General features: G+C 42.6%; 2 protein-coding genes across 3 annotated transcripts; one reads left to right on the forward strand and one right to left on the reverse strand.

The window, feature by feature from the left end:
- Positions 1 to 986: 986 nt before the first annotated feature.
- LOC108412659 (zinc finger protein 501-like) lies at positions 987 to 12,597 on the reverse strand. Its single transcript, XM_037539006.1, has 3 exons — positions 12,502 to 12,597; positions 8,614 to 9,492; positions 987 to 1,937 (listed from the first exon to the last, which is right to left on the reverse strand). Exons 2-3 carry the CDS (start codon positions 9,365 to 9,367, stop codon positions 1,324 to 1,326), a joined length of 1,368 nt encoding a protein of 455 aa, XP_037394903.1. The 5' UTR covers positions 9,368 to 9,492; positions 12,502 to 12,597; the 3' UTR covers positions 987 to 1,323.
- pttg1ipb (PTTG1 interacting protein b) lies at positions 11,432 to 22,509 on the forward strand. 2 transcript variants are annotated; one of them, XM_037538999.1, is made up of 7 exons: positions 11,432 to 11,511; positions 17,246 to 17,298; positions 17,923 to 18,031; positions 18,880 to 18,982; positions 21,366 to 21,431; positions 21,744 to 21,790; positions 22,120 to 22,509. In XM_037538999.1, exons 1-7 carry the CDS (start codon positions 11,472 to 11,474, stop codon positions 22,161 to 22,163), a joined length of 462 nt encoding a protein of 153 aa, XP_037394896.1. In that variant the 5' UTR covers positions 11,432 to 11,471; the 3' UTR covers positions 22,164 to 22,509. The 2 variants fall into 2 exon arrangements, with proteins under 2 accessions (XP_037394896.1, XP_017540273.1); XM_017684784.2 differs by lacking the exon at positions 11,432 to 11,511 and adding an exon at positions 14,316 to 14,553.
- The last annotated feature ends 358 nt before the right edge of the window (positions 22,510 to 22,867 follow it).

A 22,867-nucleotide genomic window follows, 5' to 3' on the forward strand; every position in this document is an offset into this window, starting at 1 on the left:
CAGTATTATTTTCTGAGGTGCCTTGAACGTTTGTGCAGTACTGCATGTGAAAGTGGTGACACACTTTAGTCCCTCACGTTAAGTCCCTTACGCTTGGCTTTTTTGGGTCTTCCTGATTCTGCTGATTGTAGTGATGCTCTACAAAGACCACTCGCCATAAAACCCAAACAGAGAAGCTATGACCGCGGTCTGAAACGTCAAGAATACACCAGATGAGAATTTAAACTTGCTGTCGTTAAGGACAGAGTCACATACAGAAGCACAGGATCATCACAGACAAGACAAACCACATTCAAAAGAAGAAATCAGGGGCTGCATTAAAGAACCTTCCTTTCTTCTGATCTGACAGGTCAAGATAAGAATGATCACATTCATATAACAGAAGCAAATCTGGCCTTATTTCAGGAATTTTATCATATCTTACAGCATCTTCTCTCCAGTTAGGAAATCTTAACCTGCTTGATTGAAGTCGACAATCAGCTGCCATGTCCGTTTCCTAGCAACCGACCATAAACACAGCTGAAACTGAAACACGTCATGAAAACAAATGTTAAAATGTGAGTTGAGCTGCTGTTACTGATGGGAAAAAAGGTCAAACAGAACTAAAGACTGATAAACTGTAAGTAGTGAATACTGTGAGAGCGCCCCCTGCTGTCTATCAGAGTTGCCGCTCCTCAGTTTCAGTCTCCTTTAGCTGAGCGCACTAACGTTCCTCCTCCTAATAAACAGACACATGTTCAGCTCCGCCTCCTCATTATTCACCTCCATCACTGTAATACTCCATCATCTACATTAACACAGGAAGGTGGTCAGAGGAGCGGTGGAGTTCGAGTCGGCAGCGTCTGAGATGTTTAAAACACAGAGTTAGAAGAGAAAAACATCTCCCAGTGATAGCCGCGTTTTACAGTAGAAATAAATGGAGCTCATTATGCTGGTAGTGAACTACGCTGCGTGACTCAGCCGCCTCAGAACCAGAGAAACGGGCCTTAAACAGGAGTCAGGACCCTGCTGGGGTTCATCCTAAAGTTAGGACAGGATTTAGGAGGCTTGGTCTAGTCAGGATGTTTGTGTGATGCTGTTTTCTAACCTGGAGTTAATGATGAGATAATGAAGGTAGGAGCTGATATTCTGGAATAGCTACTGTCCCATATTCAGATCAGATTTTAGAATTAGGATGTTTCTGTATTACAGCCCCAGATCTCTTACTTACAACAGTAACATCTCTCCTCATTATGAGCTACTTAGACCGTACAGATAATATTAATCAGAGGAACCCAAAGGCTGATAACAGCAGTCCTGGTTTTGATTCGACCCGCTCACACATCATAAGCATCCCTTAGTGCATTTGTGTATCTTTAAAGAATTCAGATGCCTGAAGTTCCGGCCACAGTCCGAGCAGTAATACGGTTTCTCTCCTGTGTGAATGCGCTGGTGTGATTTGAGACCACCTCCGTCACTGAAGCGCTTCCCGCACTCCGAGCAGTGATACGGCTTCTCTCCGGTGTGGATGCGCTCGTGCGTGATGAGGTTGGCCTTGTTGCGAAAGCTCTTGACGCAGAACGAGCAGGTGTACGGCTTCTCTCCAGTGTGGATGCGCTGATGGGTCGTGAGGTGGCCGCCGTTCCTGAAGCTCTTCCCGCACTCTGAGCACTTGTACGGCTTCTCTCCAGTGTGAATGCGCTGGTGCAGCTGGAACTGACCACGAACCGTGAAGCTCTTCCCACAGTCCGAGCAGCAGAACGGCTTCTCTCCCGTGTGGATGCGCTGGTGCAGGCGGAGGTTATTCCGCTGGTTGAAGCTCTTGCCGCACTCCGGGCAGTGATACGGTTTCTCTCCTGTGTGGATGCGCTGGTGGTCTCGCAGGTGAGTCCGTCTAGAGAAACTCTTTCCGCACTTCGGGCAGTGGTGGGCTTTCTCCTTGACTGTGGTTTTTTGGGCTGCTTTGCGGAGAGCGGCAGAGGACTTTTGCTCTGAAGCACTGGAGGAGGGAAGCTTGAAATGTGAATAAAAGTAGTTGCCAGAAGGAGACGACTTCAGAAAATAGGACACCGAACTGGACATCGTTTCTGGAAGAGAAAAAGAAAAAACAACTACTGGAGTCAATTTTTTTTACTCAGTCTATCAACATACATCATCACTGTCCTAAAAACCCCAAGTATTTCCCTTTTTTAATTTTTTCATTTTTTTGTACATCAACTAAATATATTTTGAATTACACTCTGTGAAGCTTTTAGGATGAATGAACAAAAAGAAATGCTCTACAATTGCTGGGAATGCAATTTCTTTACCGTAACTTACATTACACAGACAGAAGGTTTGAAAGTTTGTGCCTTGCAATTTTGGAGATACTTGGCTTTTTTTGGCAATATCCAAAATAGCAGAACTGGCTTTAGCAATTCAAGTCAAGTTCTATCATCAGTAAACAGAGAGTTTGAGCAGAGTATATACAAAACAAAAACAAAAAACACTGGATCACTAGTATACAATACAGGGTACAATACTAGTACAAAACGGGATTGTACACTATTGGTACTGTAAGTATCGTACACTAGCAGTACATTACGGGGAGGGGCAGTTGTGGGCTGGAGGTTAGGGAACCAGCCTTGTGACTGTGCTGACAGTACGTGACCGAAGTGTCCTTGAGCAAGACACTGAAACCCCAACTGCTCCCCCGGGCCCTGTGCATAGGGCTGCCCACCGCTCCGGGCAAGTGTGCTCACGGCCCCCTAGTGTGTGTGTTCACTAGTGTAAATGCATGTCGGTGTTCCACTGCACGGATTAAATGCAGAGGTCTAAAACACAGTTGGCTAATGTTGCCTGTACAAAAAAAGAATAAAAAAAGTTCATTTTATTAAGTTCAAGTATATTTTCAAAGTATACTAATATCAATGTACTAGTAGTTTACTTGTAAGTGTACTATTTCAGTACTTCTTAGGACTAAATTGGCCCACTATTTAGTTTATAGAAGTGTACTTTGAAGTGAGGGGGTCATAGAGTGTCTGACTGGCTCCTTCGGTCTGAGAGGAGCTGAGACCCCTGAGCAGAGCGTTCTGCGTTCCCACGTCAGAACTGTGCAGCGGGATTTTCATCAGCAGTGAAGCTCCAGCAGCTCAGAGCGTTCGGCGCTGGTTCCACAGCACTGGATGATCTCCGAAATCCCACTGAAAGAGCCGTGAGAGCAGCGACGCCCGACACGCTCAGTCCAGTCTGGGATGAGTTTGACTGTGGTGTTGATGTCGTCCGTACAGCTGGAGGAGGTTCAAACTGAGAACCTTGTAGAACTACATAATAAACTTTACGCTCATTTACACCGTTTACAGCTCACTGCACTGATCTGTGATGATTTACAAGAGAAATCACTTTGAAATCGGATCAATCCGGTAGTGAATCACCCTGTATATCCGTTATCCTGACTGCATGTCTTGGATCGTGGGAGGAAACCTAGACAGACACCTGGAGAACACGCAAACTCCACACAGAGAGAACCCTAGTCACCCAGCGGGGAACCGAATCCACTGTGCCACCATGCCGCTTTGTTATTTTATACATACTTTTACTTTTCTTAAGCACATCTCAGTCAACAGATTAAGTACAAGAACAGGCTGAATAGTTAAACTTTCCCGTACACTATACCTCGGGTAAGTATATAAAAGTAAAAGAAAGCATACTCACTTAATTTTTAGTTTAGAAGAAGTTTACTAACAGCACACTTGAATAAAACTCTTTTTTGTGAGGCTTGGTCTGATGGCATCAGCAGGATTAGCTTACACGTAGCATTAAATATATTTAAACATTTTCGTGATATTCCAGGGAAAAACTTACTTATGGCAAAAACGTGCCGGCCTTAGAACATCCCTGCTTAAAGAAAGACTGTTAGATCCACTACGTCTGAAATCTGATGATTTTGCTTTATATTTGCTGATTGGAATGGGCTTATTGCCATTAGAGACCTCTAGTGTTCTGTATAGGACACCTTTAGATCCCATTAGGAGACCATCAGATGCATCTGGAATCAGAACACCTGTTAGTCCTTCAGACTGAGATATCAACCCATCAGGAGAAGCCAAAATACCATTACAGAACCACAAGGCTGTTAATAGCTTCTGCATTTTTGTCACAGAGGGAACCTGCTGAGACCCTTTGTCTGAGTACAGGCAGCAGCACCCCAGAGCTCGGCTCCTCAGCAGAGTCTCAGAAGGTTCCTGGTCCTGGAGCTCCACTGTCCCAAACAGGTCAGCGCTCTAACACCCACTGTACTCAGTGACGGGCTGTTAATTGGGCGGATCAGGTGAGCTGAGAGCAGAGAGAACATCAATAACACTAAAATCACTGCCGTGCAGAGCAGAGGCCTCCAGAACCAGCGCTCAGAAACACTGCGCTAGATATCCTGAGCGAGAACATCTCTACACGCGCTCCTCTCAGAACAAAGAACACACAGTACACGGAGTTAATCAGGTTCTACCTCGACGAGAGCAGCTCCTGTTCGGCTCCAGTAGCAGCGCGGAGGCGTGGACCTGCTGACCACAGCGGAGCTCCTGCTTCTCCACTTTACTGGCCTTGGAGAAGATCACTGATACAATTAGCGCCCCCACCTGGACTGCAGGAGACACAGCCACAGTTCACCACATGATCATTTTCCACAAACATTGCAAGATGAATTGTAGGTTATTAGTGGGAATATACACTGTGACTGTGTATTAATTTGACCTCACACACCTACAGAACATAAACTGTGGCATTTATCACATTTTCCTGTGTGCAATATAATCAATACTCCACCCGCAATATCTTTAAAATATCTCTTCAGTGTAAAGATCTCTTAGCTTTTCTATTTCTAATGGTTATATTGTTCACTCCTCATCATCTCATGTGTAATATGGGATGTGAAATTCAAGTAAAATACCCTCACAGTGGAAATATTTTGCTTTTATTTATTCAGAATTCTTTATATTGTTAATATTTGTGAAGGATAGAGTTTATATTTGTGTTATTTTTTATTTTTAGTGTTTTATATATATATATATATATATATATATATATATATATAAAACAGACTGAAGAGACTTGAGTGCCTTGCTCTCCCTTTGGTGCTGTAGCACTGTGAATTTCCCTACTGTGGGATTAATAAAGGATCTCATCTTATATGAACATGTCCTGTTTGGCTACTTGTAACTGTAGCACTGAAACGCATACACACTTAAAAAGATGTTTCTTCAAATGTTCTTCATTAAAAGCAAGGGTAATAAAAGTCGCTGTTGTGGGAAGAAAACCTCATATCTCCAAAATTATGACTTTACAGGAGAAAAGACAAACCTACTATCAAACTTAAGTCTTTCCAAGCCATTTCCAAGCCATCTTCATGAAATTTACACACAATGTAAAGGACAACAGTCATTTTCAAATTAGGTCAAAAACTGAAAAACAACAAAAACAGAGATACAAGGTTTTGTTCCAACAGCAGCAATATCCTTTTGAAAACGGTTCTATATAGAACCTTATACAACACATTCTCCACCTTTAGAATCACAATGTTTCTTAATGTGTATAATAAACGTTGGCTCTACAACTGAGTGGATAACTCACATCCAGTCACACTGTACACTGTAAAAATTGCCCCATCAGATCAGCCTAAAAATTACTTAATGTGGTAACAAGTAAATTTACTAGTTTTATTTGACCTAAATAAATACTTTGAATGTAACATCCTTTCAATCAACATTTTAAGTTGAATTAATCTAGTTTGGTCACTTTTTACTACATCAATAATTTTTAGGTTGATCTGATGAGCCACTTTTTATACCGTAAACCCAGATAAGTTGAATTTACTTACAAAAATGAAAAAACGTATTGTTATAAAGTTGAGTTAGCATAACTTATATATTTATATTTTAAAATTAACAATATCTTTTTACAATCACATCTTCTTGACATGTGACTGACTTTATTCTGAGGTCACTGTGAAAAAATAGAAACAGAAATGGATTAAATTCCATATTTTAGTGGACGTTCCCTGATGGACAGCGTGTGGTTTGATGTTCTGTGAAATTCATTGATCATTAAAAACGTCTCTGGTCAGTAACACCAGTGACTCCTACGGAGACAGAAAGCTGGATGTTTCTGTAGAATGACCCTAAAATAAACACACGTTTTAGCACCTGGAGTAAAACACCAGCCCTACAGCAGACAGACTGAGACTGATATCTGCAGGAGCTTCATCAAATCATTCACTTTATTACAGGTGTAAATACAAAAAGTTTCAACTCCGTTAAAAACAACGGATGAAAATGAATGTCCTGTTGATGTTCATTCGTATGGAGCCGTGCTGATGACATCTCGTGTAAATAAAAAAATGAATGTGTGGCCATTTCGTGTTAACTTGTGGAAAAGAGATCCTAATGCGTGGCCACACATTAGGATCTTGTTCCCACGCCTTAACAAGTTGTGGCCATGTGTTATGTTTATTTATGTGGGATGTCTCCCGCAGAGCTCCATACATTCACACACACCTGAGTACAACAGACACACAAGCCACAGTGCAGTCAGTCAGGACCTCTTCTAACCTGCTCCTGGAGACCTGCACCCTTAAAAAGATGGTTCTCCAAGGGTTCTTTAGTCAAGAGAATGATTATATATAGAACCAAGAACATTCAAAGAATCATTTTCATGTTTAAAGTGTGCTTTGCATTGCAAAAGGGTTCTTTAGATTCATGGAGAATGTGCTGAAGATGGTTCTATATAGGTCCTTTTTGAAAGGGTTCTATTACAATATCAAGGTTACAACAACAGAAGAACCCTCTGTGGTTCTACACAGAACCATACACAACACATACTCTTATCAATCAGAATAACCATTTCACCATGCAGAGATCCATTTAATCATGCATAGGGCTCTTTGGGTGTTCATAGTTTGGTGTGGAAGAACTTGCCTGGCCCTCACAGAGTTCTGACCTCAACACCATCCAACATCTTTGGGATGAATTACAGCAGACACTGCGACCCTTGACCCTCTCGTCCAACATCAGTGTCTGACCTCACAAATGCTCTTCTGGATGAACGAGCAGAAATTCCCACAGACTCTCTCCAAGATCTTGTAGAAGCTGTTGTAGCTGCATAGGAGGACCAGCTTCATATTAATGCCCATGGATTTAGAATGGGAGTCATAAAAGCTTCAGTGGGTGTAATAATTAGGTGTCCAAATACTTTTGTCCATAAATTGCATCAGCTAACTTCACAGAGGCTAGGCTTTCGCTGAGGCAGCTTAGGCCCATCTGTTTATCTGAAAGCCTGACTGCCTTTCTCAGTGTAAATTTTTCCTGTGTAAAAATGACTTCCAAGAATAAACTTTTCACAATTTTTATGTCTTTTTATTCGCATTTCTGTGTTTTACATGCAGGATTTTTATGTTTATTTTCATAATATGCATAACAGATGCAGATGGAAAAGGCTCTTATGGCTTTCTGTTGTCTTAATTGGTTTAATTCCATGTAGCGATGGGAAGATGCTATGCTGCTAATTTTTGGAGGTGGTAAGGCACGCGTACAGTGACATTTACAGTTTTTAAAGGGATCTTTTATGCTTTTCTGGTCTCTCTGTTTCCTTTCGTGTGTGTATAATGCTGTGCATGTAAACGTTCTGCAGAGTCCCAAAGCTCAGTGTTCCCTCCAGAGGGAGAAACTCTCTCCCACAAAACCCACTTTTGTCCGCTGCCTGAAACGCCTTGTCGGAATTCCAGCCCTTTTCTTTTGTTACAGGATGACATCTCGTAATACAGTCCTTACTGCCCGCCTCCTGTGCTGTAGCATGAGGAGATGCAGACCGGACTTTCAGGATCCACTCTGGATCAAACTGATCCGGCAGAACCGGCACCGCTGGAGAAAGAGTTACAGCTGCTCAGGAGACGAGGGTCTGTCTGCAGACTGCAAGACAGGGGTGGAACTTGGAGGGGCAAGACCGCTCTGGAGGGAGACGGATCAGAGTGAGAGAGCTGACCAATCAGAGCACGCTGGGCTCTTTGGGAGGCGGAGCTTAAAGACACAGGAGCTCTAACAGTGTTTCAGACAGAGGGTGAATAGAGATGAACAGTCTGAGGAAACCAGTGAATTTTTGCCACACTGCGAAATGTTTGAATGGAAATCCAACTAATGATGTGCTTAATGATGTGTTTCCATCCTCTACACCCATACGAAGAAACTACAGAGGATGTTGGCTACCGCCATCAGAGTCTGCATCAAAGAGAGCAAGATGGAGAGCTCTAACTCTTGTTTGCTTCAAGTAGAATCATCTGTACAGCCACGTTCGTTCATTTGCACCTCAGAGACGCCGGGCAGGACAAGCAACGTCCACCTACTGAGTGCTAAGATCTCAGCGCCCTCCCAGTGATGGTCATCTTGCACATGGCAAATGCACCAAGCAGTTCTGGAGCTCTCTGTGCAGAGCCATTTTTCAAACCAAGCTTCACGAAGGCATTTCCAAATCTCCAAAGCAGCCTTTGGAGATTTGGACCATCTAGGAATCACGGAACTGTGTTCCCGTTTAAGGACTCATTCTAGGCTGTGAGAATAAACAGTAGTTACAGAGGTTTCGTGCTAATTCACTCAACAGTTTTCATCTCACACTTATGCTTCTTGAAGCTACTCAAATGTCTGAAGCTCTTCCTGCAGTCTGAGCAGTAGTACGGCTTCTCTCCTGTGTGGATGCGCTGGTGTACTTGCAGATAACTCTGCTGGTTAAAACTCTTCCCGCAGTCCGAGCAGCAATACGGCTTCTCTCCTGTGTGGATGTACTGGTGTGTTTTCAGGTTCCCTCGGTCTCTGAAATACTTCCCACAGTACGAGCAGTGAAACGGCTTCTCACCTGAGTGAATGCGCGAGTGCGTTCGAAGGTGGCTCTCCTGATTGAAGCTCTTCCCGCACTCTGAACAGCGATACGGCTTCTCTCCTGTGTGAATCCGCTGGTGTTTTTGGAGGTGGCTCAGCTGGTTGAAGCTCTTCCCGCAGTCTGAGCAGTGATACGGCTTCTCTGCCATGTGAATGTGCTGATGAGCTTTGAGATTTCCTCTGTCTCTGAAGCTCTTCCCGCAGTACTGACATTCAAACGGCTTCTCCCCCGTGTGAATGCGCTGGTGAACCCGGAGAGTGCTCTTCAGAAGAAAAGCCTTCCCGCACTCTGAGCAGGGAAACGGTTTCTCTCCCGTGTGGATGCGCTGGTGCAGTTTGAGACTGCTCTGTCTAGTGTACCTCTTCCCACAGTCAGAGCAGAAGTAAGTTCTCTCCTCAGAGGTGCTTCTCTGCTTCCACCTGCGAGATGTTTTAGTGTGGAGAGCACCAGAGGACCTTTGCTGACCACTGGAGCTTCTTCTGGGCGCCATATTCACAAGTCTCTTCTCATTTCAGTACCGTCAGGGGCATCTTTTGATGAGCTGTGATGTGTGGAGATAAATATAAACTAGTGGACACCAAGAACACGAGACCGGCATCAGGACGACGTTCGTTCCTGGAGAAGAAAACAAAACATATTGAAAAGTCAAATGTAAAAATGAGTGTCATTACACCAAAAGTAGTTACTTTGAGGTGGAAAAAAAAACATAAATCATGATTAAATTCATTTATACACCTGGAATTAAGAGGTGGACAGGACTTAGCACAGGACTAAAACAGCAGCCTGTGCTACCTCAACTGGAAGAAGGATGCTTGAGAAAAGAGTGAATGAGTTCAGATCACTTACGTCATACAGAGATGAAGCTACACAGAGCACTAACAAATGGACATTAACAGAAAGAGAGCCAAACTCACTGACTGAACCAATCAGACTGTCCATTTCACCTGTGGGACGAGACATTTCCTGAAAAGTAAAGCCTTTGCGAGTTGCTGTGCAGGGAGAGGAGCTGCAACTCGCTAATCCCATATAAGTGTTTTACTGCAATACACGATGCACCAGGCCACAGTTTGTGTTACTACATTGTCAATTTATGAACTGTCAGTTTGAATATTTCTTAATGCTACATCGCTAAACTAAGAGCACTCCCACATCTACTGTGGTCAGTGCCAACCTACTGAATGACCTCTTTAGTTCAGTTAGCACTTCACCTGTATTCAAGTTCACACTGAATAACTAATTTGGTTTTTCAGTTTTTGTCATAATTTGAAAATAAACTATATAATATAGCAATATAATATACATATTGTAGCAGTAACTCTAACCAATCAGCTCTCGGTAGCAGTAACGCTGACCAATCAGCTCTCAGTAGCAGTAACGCTGACCAATCAGCTCTCAGTAGCAGTAACGCTAACCAATCAGCTCTCAGTAGCAGTAACGCTGACCAATCAGCTCTCAGTAGCAGTAACGCTGACCAATCAGCTCTCAGTAGCAGTAACGCTGACCAATCAGCTCTCAGTAGCAGTAACGCTGACCAATCAGCTCTCAGTAGCAGTAACGCTAACCAATCAGCTCTCAGTAGCAGTAACGCTAACCAATCAGCTCTCAGTAGCAGGTACGCTAACCAATCAGCTCTCAGTAGCAGTAACGCTAACCAATCAGCTCTCAGTAGCAGTAACGCTAACCAATCAGCTCTCAGTAGCAGTAACGCTAACCAATCAGCTCTCAGTAGCAGTAACTCTAACCAATCAGCTCTCAGTAGCAGTAACGCTAACCAATCAGCTCTCAGTAGCAGTAACGCTAACCAATCAGCTCTCAGTAGCAGTAAAACCCAATTGCTGTAAGAAAAGAAACCTACAGGTGAGTTTTCTTTGTTTTTTTAGTGAAACACTTTCTTCTGCTGTGTAAAATGAAAGGAAAGTTCTGTGCGAGTGATTAGAGACTATTTTAACTCCTCTGACCCGTCAGATCAGAGCTGAAGACAGAAAGATGGTCTGGGTCTGTAGTGCACCCCCTGGTGTGTACGTCCACACTGCTCTGAAAAGACCAGATCTGAAGAACAGCTGAACAACCTGGAATCAGCCAGAAATGAACCCGACACCATTCACCAAACTAAACGGGCTGTAAGCAGCTTTACAGACCGGCTGGAACAAAACAACATTAATACTGATCTGGACAAACTGACCAAACTGAGCTGAACCTGATATTGGGTCAGTTTTACGGCTCAGTCTGATTTGGTCCGACTCTGAAGATCAGACACGAACTTCCGGCTGAGCAGCAAGTGGGCGGAGTACTCTGACGTAGCAACGAGCTGCTCGTTAAGGAGCTATAATTAGGAGGAAGGAACTGAACATTAAAACATATTAAACGCCGCGTTCACGGCCAGTTTATTCATTTCTTACTGTATTTATTTAACTGCTGTATTAAAGCAGTAGAGCACTCGAGGAGGGAGTTATCACCAATAACATCTTGGCTGGTGTCCGTAGATCATCACAGCCGGGATGTTATTCCGTGATAACGCCCTCCCTCTGTGATCTACTGCTTAACTAACCATCCACCTGCTGCACTCATACAGCCACATTCACCCTTTACTCTTCATGGAATCAGAAGAGGACGCTGTGGGTTCTCCAGCTCCAGGTATGAAATAACACAGAGGTTCAGAGGGTTTGGGGTGAAACGGTTCAGACGTCTTTACAGTGGTGGTGATGGGAACCAGGCGTCGCCATGACTACAACACAGATATAGACACTTTATTTACCATCCAGAACCACCAGAGAACCTACACGAGTCTTCTGAGCTTATATGGAATTTTGATGATGGAAAATAGTGGAAAACCTGGAATAATCAGTTTTCTTTGGGGACTATTTGCTGCACAGCGTCCTGCATCGTTTTACACCAAAACCTTCTTAAGCTACCATAACCCTGCTGGATGAAGACCACTGGAACCATTAGGAGTAAAACCTGATGGTCTGGCTTTCTAGTGGAAATGGGTTTAATGGTTACCACTGGAGATCACCTAGTGTCCTGTAGGACATCTAGGAAACCATCAGATGCATCTGGAATCAGAACACCTGTTAAACCATTAGAGTCCTATTACACTGAGATATCAACCATCAGGAAAATACAGAACACCATTAGTGACTATTGGACACCAGCAGAAACCTTTTAAATGGTTCTTAAGATTTTTGTGAGCAGGAAGGGTTCTTTAGTACAGGAAGTGTTTTTGTAGGAGATCTAGATAGTAATATTTGCATGATTAAATGATTCTGCATGGTGAAATGGTTCTTCAGACTGATGAGAAGTACGTGGTGTTGTTTATGGTTCTATACAGCACCAAAAATGGGGTTTTACTATTGTTAGAATGTCAAACTTGCAGCAATGGAAGAACCCTTTTTAGTGCCCTTTAAGAACCATTTGACCATGCAGAGAACCATTTAAGTATGCAGATATTACAAGCTAGAACTCACAGTTCTAAACAGAAACACTGCCTCTACTAAACAACTGAAGAACCATGTTTTTAAAGAGGATATTTCTCAAAAGGAGAACATCTCTCCGCTCAACTCTCTGAGACAATAAGGCTGTTAATCAGGTTCTACACCCAACTGAGAGCCGTTAATCAGGTTCTACCTCGATGAGAGCAGCTCCTGTTCGGCTCCTGTAGCAGCGCGGGGCGTAGACCTGCTGACCACAGCGGAGCTTCTGCTTCTCCGCTTTACTGGGCTTGGAGAAGATCACTTATACCGTTAGCGCCCCCACCTGGACTGCAGGGCAACCACACTGATAGTTACCGCCCCCACCTGGACTGCAGGGCAACCACACTGATAGTTACCGCCCCCACCTGGACTGCAGGGCAACCACACTGATAGTTAGCTCCCCCAGCTGGACTGCAGGGGAACCACACTGATATAGTTAGCGCCCCCACCTGGACTGCAGGGGAACCACACTGATACAGTTAGCGCCCCCACCTGGACTGCAGGGGAACCACACTGATATAGTTAGCGCCCCCACCTGGACTGCAGGGGAACCACACTTGGAACCAGCCGGATTGTGCATTTCACCCGTTTTCCGACCTCCGCCTCCTGCGCAACAATTGGTTAGCAGTTAATGCGAACAGGCTGTCAATTGGCCAGTTGAGAAGGCGGTCAAATCCAGATTAGCATCTATTCACAGTTACAGTTACATTACCTTAGAAACACTTAGAAAAACACAGTGTTTAAAGCTACTGAGAGCTGATTGGTTAGAGTTACTGCTACTGAGAGCTGATTGGTTAGCGTTACTGCTACTGAGAGCTGATTGGTTAGAGTTACTGCTACTGAGAGCTGATTGGTTAGTGTTACTGCTACTGAGAGCTGATTGGTTAGTGTTACTGCTACTGAGAGCTGATTGGTTAGTGTTACTGCTACTGAGAGCTGATTGGTTAGTGTTACTGCTGCTGAGAGCTGATTGGTCAGTGTTACTGCTACTGAGAGCTGATTGGTTAGTTACTGCTACTGAGAGCTGATTGGTTAGTTACTGCTACTGAGAGCTGATTGGTTAGTGTTACTGCTACTGAGAGCTGATTGGTCAGCGTTACTGCTACTGAGAGCTGATTGGTTAGCGTTACTGCTACTGAGAGCTGATTGGTCAGCTTTACTGCTACTGAGAGCTGATTGGTTAGCGTTACTGCTACTGAGAGCTGATTGGTTAGCGTTACTGCTACTGAGAGCTGATTCGCTTGTGATATTTTACAAATATTCTCAAACAAAGTAATGAAATAAATAAAGTAATAAGGAAACGTGATAAAATATAATTGTGAAGAACATTTAAACATGCTGGAGGAATTATTAAGTGTTAATTTAGTTACTACACACCGCGGTTTGTGCATAACAACAACAAACGACAACTGAATTGAGTTTAATAATTACCGTTTAGGGTGTAGTGAAGAAGACTAGCATTAGAAGTTAGGGTTTAGAGTATAGTGAACAAGGCTAGAGAAGTTAGGGTTTAAGGTGTAGTGAACAAGGCTAGAGCAGTTAAGGTTTAAGGTGTAGTGAACAAGGCTAGAGCAGTTAGGGTTTAGTGTAGAGTGAACAAGGCTAGAGCAGTTAGGGTTTAAGGTGTAGTGAACAAGGCTAGAGCAGTTAGGGTTTAGTGCAGAGTGAACAAGGTTAGAGCAGTTAGGGTTTAAGGTGTAGTGAACAAGGCTAGAGCAGTTAGGGTTTAGTGTAGAGTGAACAAGGCTAGAGCAGTTAGGGTTTAAGGTGTAGTGAACAAGGCTAGAGCAGTTAGGGTTTAGTGTAGAGTGAACAAGGTTAGAGCAGTTAGGGTTTAAGGTGTAGTGAACAAGGCTAGAGCAGTTAGGGTTTAGTGTAGAGTGAACAAGGCTAGAGCAGTTAGGGTTTAAGGTGTAGTGAACAAGGCTAGAGCAGTTAGGGTTTAGTGTGTAGTGAACTAGGGTTAGAAGCTAGGGCTTAGGGGGACACAGAGTATATGGAACACAGCCTGGATCTCCTGAACCTCCTGCTGGAGTTTTCCCGAGTTAAAGCCGGAGTTAAAGGGTTCGAGTTGAAGTCAGCTCTTCCTCGTGTTTATCTTTCTCTGTGTGTCTGTGTAAAATGAAACTCCGGGATTTGGCTGTGATTTCGGTCCTGCTGGTCTTCTTCCGCTGGGTGGATGTTTCAGCTCAGACCACGCCGACCAGTAAGACTGTAAACTTACAGTAAAACTCATCTAAAGTGCACTTAATCGGTTAAACTACAGTGTCGTTTAAAAATAGCGCATTTCTGACCGGCTAACGTTGAGGTGACCTCGCTAACGCTGACTGTTTTAGCTGTTTAGCTCAGTTAAACCGTTAAAACGGCAGGATTGAGTTCTCCAAGAGCTGCTGAGCAGCATATAAAGCTCTCTAGATGCTGAATTACACGCTATAAAGTGTATTACTGCGTGGAAAGTTACGGGAAAGGGCTAAATGTCTGATAGAGTTATAAGCCTGGAGCGGATTTAACGTTAATGCTCGATCACGTGACCCCGAACCGAACCACTATATCGAACATAAACAGAGCGGGTTCAGTAGCTCCGACCTGCATGGGCGGCTCTGAGTCTAATAACGTTCATATCTATATGATATTATATAGTATTGCGGTTGTTTTTGTGTCTGTAACTCTCTGTTCTGGTTCTCCTGTTGTGCAATAACAATCATGCGACTCACTGCAGTCATGTGATTCCTGCTCACTTATGAAAAATCACAATAATAACTCTACAGAGGTTTATTACTCCAATAAGACTCTGATTATAGTAACGGATATTTATACAGGACTCCGTTAGGACTCTTATTATAGTAACGGATATTTATACAGGACTCCGTTAAGACTCTTATTATAGTAACGGATACTTATACAGGACTCCGTTAAGACTCTTATTATAGTAACGGATATTTATACAGGACTCCGTTAAGACTCTTATTATAGTAACATATTTATACAGGACTCCGCTAAGACTCTGATTATAGTAACGGATATTTATACAGGACTCCGTTAAGACTCTTATTATAGTAACGGATATTTATACAGGACTCCGTTAAGACTCTTATTATAGTAACGGATATTTATACAGGACTCCGTTAAGACTCTTATTATAGTAACGGATATTTATACAGGACTCCGTTAAGACTCTTATTATAGTAACGGATATTTATACAGGACTCCGTTAAGACTCATATTATAGTAACGGATATTTATACAGGACTCCGTTAAGACTCTTATTATAGTAACGGATATTTATACAGGACTCCGTTAAGACTCTTATTATAGTAACGGATATTTATACAGGACTCCGTTAAGACTCATATTATAGTAACGGATATTTATACAGGACTCCGTTAAGACTCATATTATAGTAACGGATATTTATACAGGACTCCGTTAAGACTCGGATCATAGTAACGGATATTTATACAGGACTCCGTTAAGACTCTTATTATAGTAACGGATATTTATACAGGACTCCGTTAAGACTCTTATTATAGTAACGGATATTTATACAGGACTCCGTTAGGACTCTTATTATAGTAACGGATATTTATACAGGACTCCGTTAAGACTCTTATTATAGTAACGGATATTTATACAGGACTCCGTTAAGACTCTTATTATAGTAACGGATACTTATACAGGACTCCGTTAAGACTCTTATTATAGTAACAGATATTTATACGGGACTCCGTTAAGACTCTTATTATAGTAACATATTTATACAGGACTCCGCTAAGACTCTGATTATAGTAACGGATATTTATACAGGACTCCGTTAAGACTCTTATTATAGTAACGGATATTTATACAGGACTCCGTTAAGACTCTTATTATAGTAACGGATATTTATACAGGACTCCGTTAAGACTCTTATTATAGTAACGGATATTTATACAGGACTCCGTTAAGACTCTTATTATAGTAACGGATATTTATACAGGACTCCGTTAAGACTCATATTATAGTAACGGATATTTATACAGGACTCCGTTAAGACTCATATTATAGTAACGGATATTTATACAGGACTCCGTTAAGACTCGGATCATAGTAACGGATATTTATACAGGACTCCGTTAAGACTCTTATTATAGTAACGGATATTTATACAGGACTCCGTTAAGACTCTTATTATAGTAACGGATATTTATACAGGACTTCGTTAAGACTCTTATTATAGTAACGGATATTTATACAGGACTCCGTTAAGACTCTTATTATAGTAACGGATATTTATACAGGACTTCGTTAAGACTCTTATTATAGTAACGGATATTTATACAGGACTCCGTTAAGACTCTTATTATAGTAACAGATATTTATACAGGACTCCGCTAAGACTCTTATTACTGTAGTTCTGCACAATACTAAACAAGTGCTATAGATTATTGTAATGCAGCGCTGCATGTACAGTGGAAGAGTCTGTATATTGTAGATCGTTACAGATGTGTTATATTAGTGTTATAGAGCACTAAAGCTTGCATACAAATCCTTAGCATTGCTATATATTTCGTGATTCACCTGTGGCATTAACTTCATCAACGCAATGACTATTGGCTTTAATATATTAACTTGTGGCATCAGTATATTAACTTTTAGCCTCAGTATATTAACTTTTAGCCTCAGTATATTAACTTGTGGCCTCGTGGAGTCAGTGTATTAACTGGTAGCCTCAGTGCATTAATCTGTGGCCACGCTTTATTTGAGAATCTCGGTCCCGTTCAGGGCCTGTAGCTGTGAGTGTGAAGAGAAACCGTGTGTGTTGTGGTTCTCAGGGCGGTCTGAGCAGGACTTTCCCCTCTGCTCGTAAATGAAGTTGATTATTCACTGAACGGCCTGTAATTTGTCCGTTTCTCTTTCAGGCTGTGCTGCGAAATCCAACACCAGCTGTGAGGAATGTCTGTCTAACGTCACTGTAAGTTTCACACACTGTTTATTCCTTTACTATCATCAGTGATGGAGTGCGTCTGATCAGAGAGAGACACCGAATATAACTTCACAGCGCTAAGATTGGCGCTCCTGATCGGGCTGCGTGATACGGCAAAAATACGGAGAGATACTTAAAGGCATCTTCACAGCTCACAGTGTGCATCGCGGTGTTTTGACAGTGAAAATGACACAGGCCACGTCTAAAAACTACCACCACAAATGATGAATGCAGTGAGTTTTACTGAGCATTTCACAGACCGAGCTGCACTGAATCCAGTTAAGCAGGTTGCATTATTCTGTCTTTAGTGCTCTTCAGTCACTGACGGCATCTAGAATATAATCAGAAGAACGGAATTTATCACCAGGACAATAAAATATGGGCATAATTCCCACCTCTCTTCCTAATAATAATAATAATAATAATAATAATAATAATAATCATAATGTTTTAGGTGAGGAAAGAAAAAGAAAGGAAGAGAGGAACACAGGAAACACGAGTTAATGTTATTCTCAGAACGTTTTAGAGCTGTATTGCTGATTAAGCCACGGGCCATTCATCATTTAAAGCTCTGAGTTGTGTGTTTTGTGTGCGTTTGTGTCTGTTTTGCAGTGTTTGTGGTGCATCACTAATCAGAAGTGTGTGGACTATCCGGTCCAGAGCGTCCTGCCCCCGGCGAGTGTGTGTGGTCTGTCTGACGCGCGCTGGGGGAAGTGTTGGGGTAGGAAACAGCCTCCTATTACAAACTCTCACATACTCCTCATATTCACTTCAGTCCAGTTAAACTGTGATCATCTCCACAGAGCAGCTACACCGGTCAGCCATAACATCATGACCACCTCCTTGTTTCTCCACTCACTGTCCACTTCATCAGCTCCACTTACTGTATAGTTTCACTCTGTAGTTCTACAGTTACAGACTGTAGTCCATCTGTTTCTCTGATACTCTGTTAACCTGTTCTTCAGTGGTCAGGACCCCCATGGACCCTCACAGAGCAGGTACTATTTGGGTGGTGGGTCATTCTCAGCTCTGACATGGTGGTAATGTGTTAGTGTGTGGTGCTGGTCTGAGTGGATCAGACACAGCAGTGCTGCTGGAGTTTTTAAACACCTCAGTGTCGCTGCTGGACTGAGAAACGTCCACCAACCAAAAACATCCAGCCAACAGCGTCCTGTGGGCAGCGTCCTGTGGGCAGCGTCCTGTGGGCAGCGTCCTGTGACCACTGATGAAGGACTAGAGGATGACCAACACAAACTGTGCAGCAGCAGATGAGCTGTCGTCTCTGACTTTACATCTACAAGGTGGACCGACAAGGTAGGAGTGTCTAATAGAGTGGACAGTGAGTGGACACAGTGTTTAAATGAATGAACGTAGCTTATGAAATATGAAAGTTATGAAGAATATGACGAAGTGCGTTTTGGAACCACCGAGGGTCTCGAGGAGCTGAAGAGGTTAATTAAACACATTTTTTTGTAAACATTGGTGGACTTCCCCTTTAGGTGATGTAACATTACTGTAATGCAGCAGTGAAGCTCAGGAGTGTAAACGTATCCGTCTGTTGTTGATCAGTGAACTTCCAGGTGCTCATCATCACTCTGTCAGTGGTTGCCGGGGCGATCGTCATCGCGGTCCTCGTCTGCTGCTTCTGCTGCTGCAAATGTGAAAACATTGGGTGAGTTTAATCTTCTGTGCCAGACTCTTTACCAGCACACGTTCAGAGTACACGTCACATCGCTATGGAAACGCTTATTATTCACCTGTTTAGCAGAGGAACAGTAAAAGCCCAAGCACTGGCTGAGGATCAGTGCAGGTTTAGAACATAATATCTGTATTGGTGATTTTGCTTTTGATTGAAGGCCACATGAATGTCAATAAGGCACTGAGAGGAAATATAAATATACATTTATATATAGGTATATATATGTAGTTATAATTAAAGCAACGTTATGTACTGTTTTACCTTAAAATAACAGCTTCAGAATCATGTTGATGCTACACTGACTTATAACAGTTGGACTGGCGTCTCTGTCGTTGCCACTCCTGGCAGGAACTCCTGCTATAGCGCTATGTAACTTTGGAGGAGCAGCACGAGAACCTCTCTCTAGAACTGCGTAACACTTTACGGCACCACGTCACATACCAATAACTCAACAGCTTGGTTTTCCCAGCATGCCATTACCTGCAAGCAAGCAAGCAATGTTTATTTATATAGCGCTTTTTACAACAGGTTTTGTCACAAAGCAGCTTTACAGAACAATCAGTATTACAGAAAGAAAAGAAAAGAAAAATCCAGGTCAGAGCCCCGAGGAACGTCGCCAGTGGCAACAGTGGCAAGGAAAAAACCCCTAAAGAGGAAGAAACCTTGAGAGGAACCAAGACTCAGAAGGGGAACCTGTCCTCCTACGGTCGACACCGGACAGCAAACATTGTTACTATGAAGTTTTATAGAACAAAGTGGGGAAGAAAAGAAAGCAGCGGCTGATTAGATCAGTTTATGATAATGCAGCAGCAGCAGCAGCAGCGGTGGTCAAGCCGATGGCTGGTGAGCAGTGGCACCGATCAGGGCAGAAGGGCCAACAGCATCAGACGCTCAGGATGGGCAGAGAAAGGAAAGAAGAACACAGTCAGTTCTGTAAAGAGTGGCTGACCACAGATTACAGTATAACAGAGCAGCAGAGACTCCAGCAGGTCTAGACCTGACAGGGAGACTAATCACCAAAGGCTCCACTATACAAGTTTTCAGCCTAGACTTAAAGACTGAGGCTGAGTCTGAGTCCTGAACATTAACAGGAAGATTAATGCACTTAATAATCCAATAACTGCAGAAAATCAGATTTTCTCAGTAATCTGATCAATGTGTTTAAATACACTTGAGTAATCAGATAACGGGAAAATCCAGGTCTACATGAGTCAGACAGGAATCAGATTTCTGCTTTATAACCAGCCAGTAAACTCACAGAAGACGTGACAAACATAAACTCAAACCTCTTTTTAAAAACATTGCTCCACTTTGTATTTGGTGTATTTGTTTTCAGCATCACTCCAAACGTGTTTTGCAGCGACGCTGCTCACTTATTTCCAGTGCCGCCGTCTGTTTTCGCGCATGATCAGACTGAGAAATCTGATTACCGAGCTCAAATCCAGCCTCTTTATCAGATTTCTAGACTCTGATCTCTGATCTAATAAATCACTTAATACTAAGATCATTGCAGAAATCTGATTATGATCACATGATGTAAACTCACTCGCTGACTCACACAGAGCTGTTCTTCAGTATCATTCAGTTCCAAATTCCAGCAGCTAAGCAGTCAGTCATATCAGCCTCACTGAGCCAATCAGCACGCTTGTCCCAAAATCTGGACTGCTAATTGGCTCTAAATCACATTCCATAAGCAGATGAACTGAATCAGTCTGTGAACAACTGCAGGGCTTCTCACTGAAACTGGAACCTTCTGGATAGATTTTTGTAACTTGCCTTACAAAAAAGATAAAAAAAGATGAAAAATGTGTAAAATTGTGTAAAATGAAAAAATATTAATAATAATGAATCAAATACAAACCAAACGTTTAGTAAAGCTGTTTCTTGTTGTAATAGTTTCATTTGTAAGACATACATCTTGCTGAGGAATCAGTTTATCACACTTAAAAGACAGTTCTTCAAGGGTTCTTTAGTAAAGGCAGTGGTTCAATTTAGAACCCTGAGTTCTATATGGAACCATTTCATTGCTAAAACAGTTCTTTGCATGGTACAGTCATTCTTCAGATTGATGGAGAATGTGTTGTATATGGTTCTAGCACCAAAAAGGGTTCTGCTATTTTTATGACGTCAAGCTTGTAACAATAGATGAACTTTTTTTTGTGCTTTTTCAAAATATTTGTATGTAGAACCATAAATATGTTTGTAAAAGGAACCATTCCCTTTACTAAAGAACCCTTGAAGAATCATCTTCTGGAAGTATGTAGAAGTATCTGAGTCATGACCAGAAGGTTCTAAAGGCTCTGAGGAGGGTTCTGCAGAGCGGGTATTGATGGTGGTGATTTTCCTGATTTTGAAGGTCCAGAAAGGCTGATGAGAGGCTGGAGAGACAGGCTGACCTGAGAAGAGTCCGGCAGGAGGAGAGGTGAGAGATCACACCAGGACACAGTGGAGTCACATTTTATGTCCATTGCACCATCTTGGCTGTAAATATGTGCCAGTATGCGCTGATGTTCTAGTCACATTTCTCACATCTCTGGCAGGAAATTTTTCCAAAAAAGCAGATCAGTTTCTCTCAATATTCGATTTTTTATGAGGCTGAAGTCAGTTTCTCATTCGCCAGCTTCTTGTTTGAATTTTCCCGTTCCACCTTAAATGATGCCTGAGTCCGGTTAGTTATGGCACTGTTAGTGTTTTGAATGGCTGCTCTTATTAATGTTCTTTGTTTTGATTGCAGGAGAGCACAGATGAAATCAAGACATGATGAAATTCGCAAGAAATATGGTAAGTTTATATATATATATATTTTTTTTTTGCTAAGGTATCCCAGGTGGTTACTAGGGTGCTTCTAGGCAGTTGCTATGGTATCTCAGGTAATTGCTAGGGTGTTTCTAGGTAGTTGCTAAGGTGTTCCAGATGGTCCTTAGGGTTTTGCTAGGTGGTTGCTATGGTATCATTGCTTTGCAGTGTGCATACACTAATAACATGTTTGATTGAAACACTCACAGAGTGTTTCACTCATATATGCAGCTCAGAACAGAAGGAGACTCAGTTATTATTCACTGGTCACACCGACTTTAATATTCTGACACTGATGTTGTTTGTTTCTGTAGGCTTGATGAAGGATAATCCGTACTCCAGGTTTGAGAATAACTGAGGAGCTCCAGTTGACCCTCTGAACGTCCACACTCCTGTAGAAACTGATCCACTGCACTGATTTAATCTCCGACAGTTTCACTCTTTATCTCTGATTTGTCTCTGTAAACATGCTGCTTTAGTCAAAGAGCTCTGTCAGAGTCTGCACTCTGAGCCTGAACTGCACTGTAAATCCACAGCAACCTGCCCCCTCTCTCCTGCTCATATTGGAGGGGGTGTTCTTCAGAAAATACACTATATTGCCAAAAGTATTCGCTTATCTGGCTTCACACAAATATAAACTTGAGTGAGATCCCATTCTTAATCCATAGGGTTTAATATGATGTTGGCCCACCCTTTGCATCTATAACAGCCTCAACTCTTCTGGGAAGGCTTTCCACAAGGGTGTCACACCAAACTGGCTCATCCACGTCTTTATGGACCTGCTTTGTGCACTGGTGCGCAGTCATGTTGGAGCAGGAAGGGGCCGTCCCCAAACTGTTCCCACAAAGTTGGGAGCAGGAAATTGTCCAAGATCTCTTGGTGCTGAAGCTTTAAGAGTTCCTTTCACTGGAACTAAGGGGCCGAGCCCAACTCCTGAAAAACAGCCCCACACCATGATCCCCCCTCCACCAAACTTTACACTTAGCACAATGCAGTCAGACAAGTACCGTCTCCTGGCAACCGCCAAATCCAGACTTGTCCATCGGATTTCCAGATGCAGAA

This window comes from Pygocentrus nattereri, chromosome 6 (genome assembly GCF_015220715.1).
Source record: "Pygocentrus nattereri isolate fPygNat1 chromosome 6, fPygNat1.pri, whole genome shotgun sequence".
Lineage (NCBI taxonomy): Eukaryota > Metazoa > Chordata > Actinopteri > Characiformes > Serrasalmidae > Pygocentrus > Pygocentrus nattereri.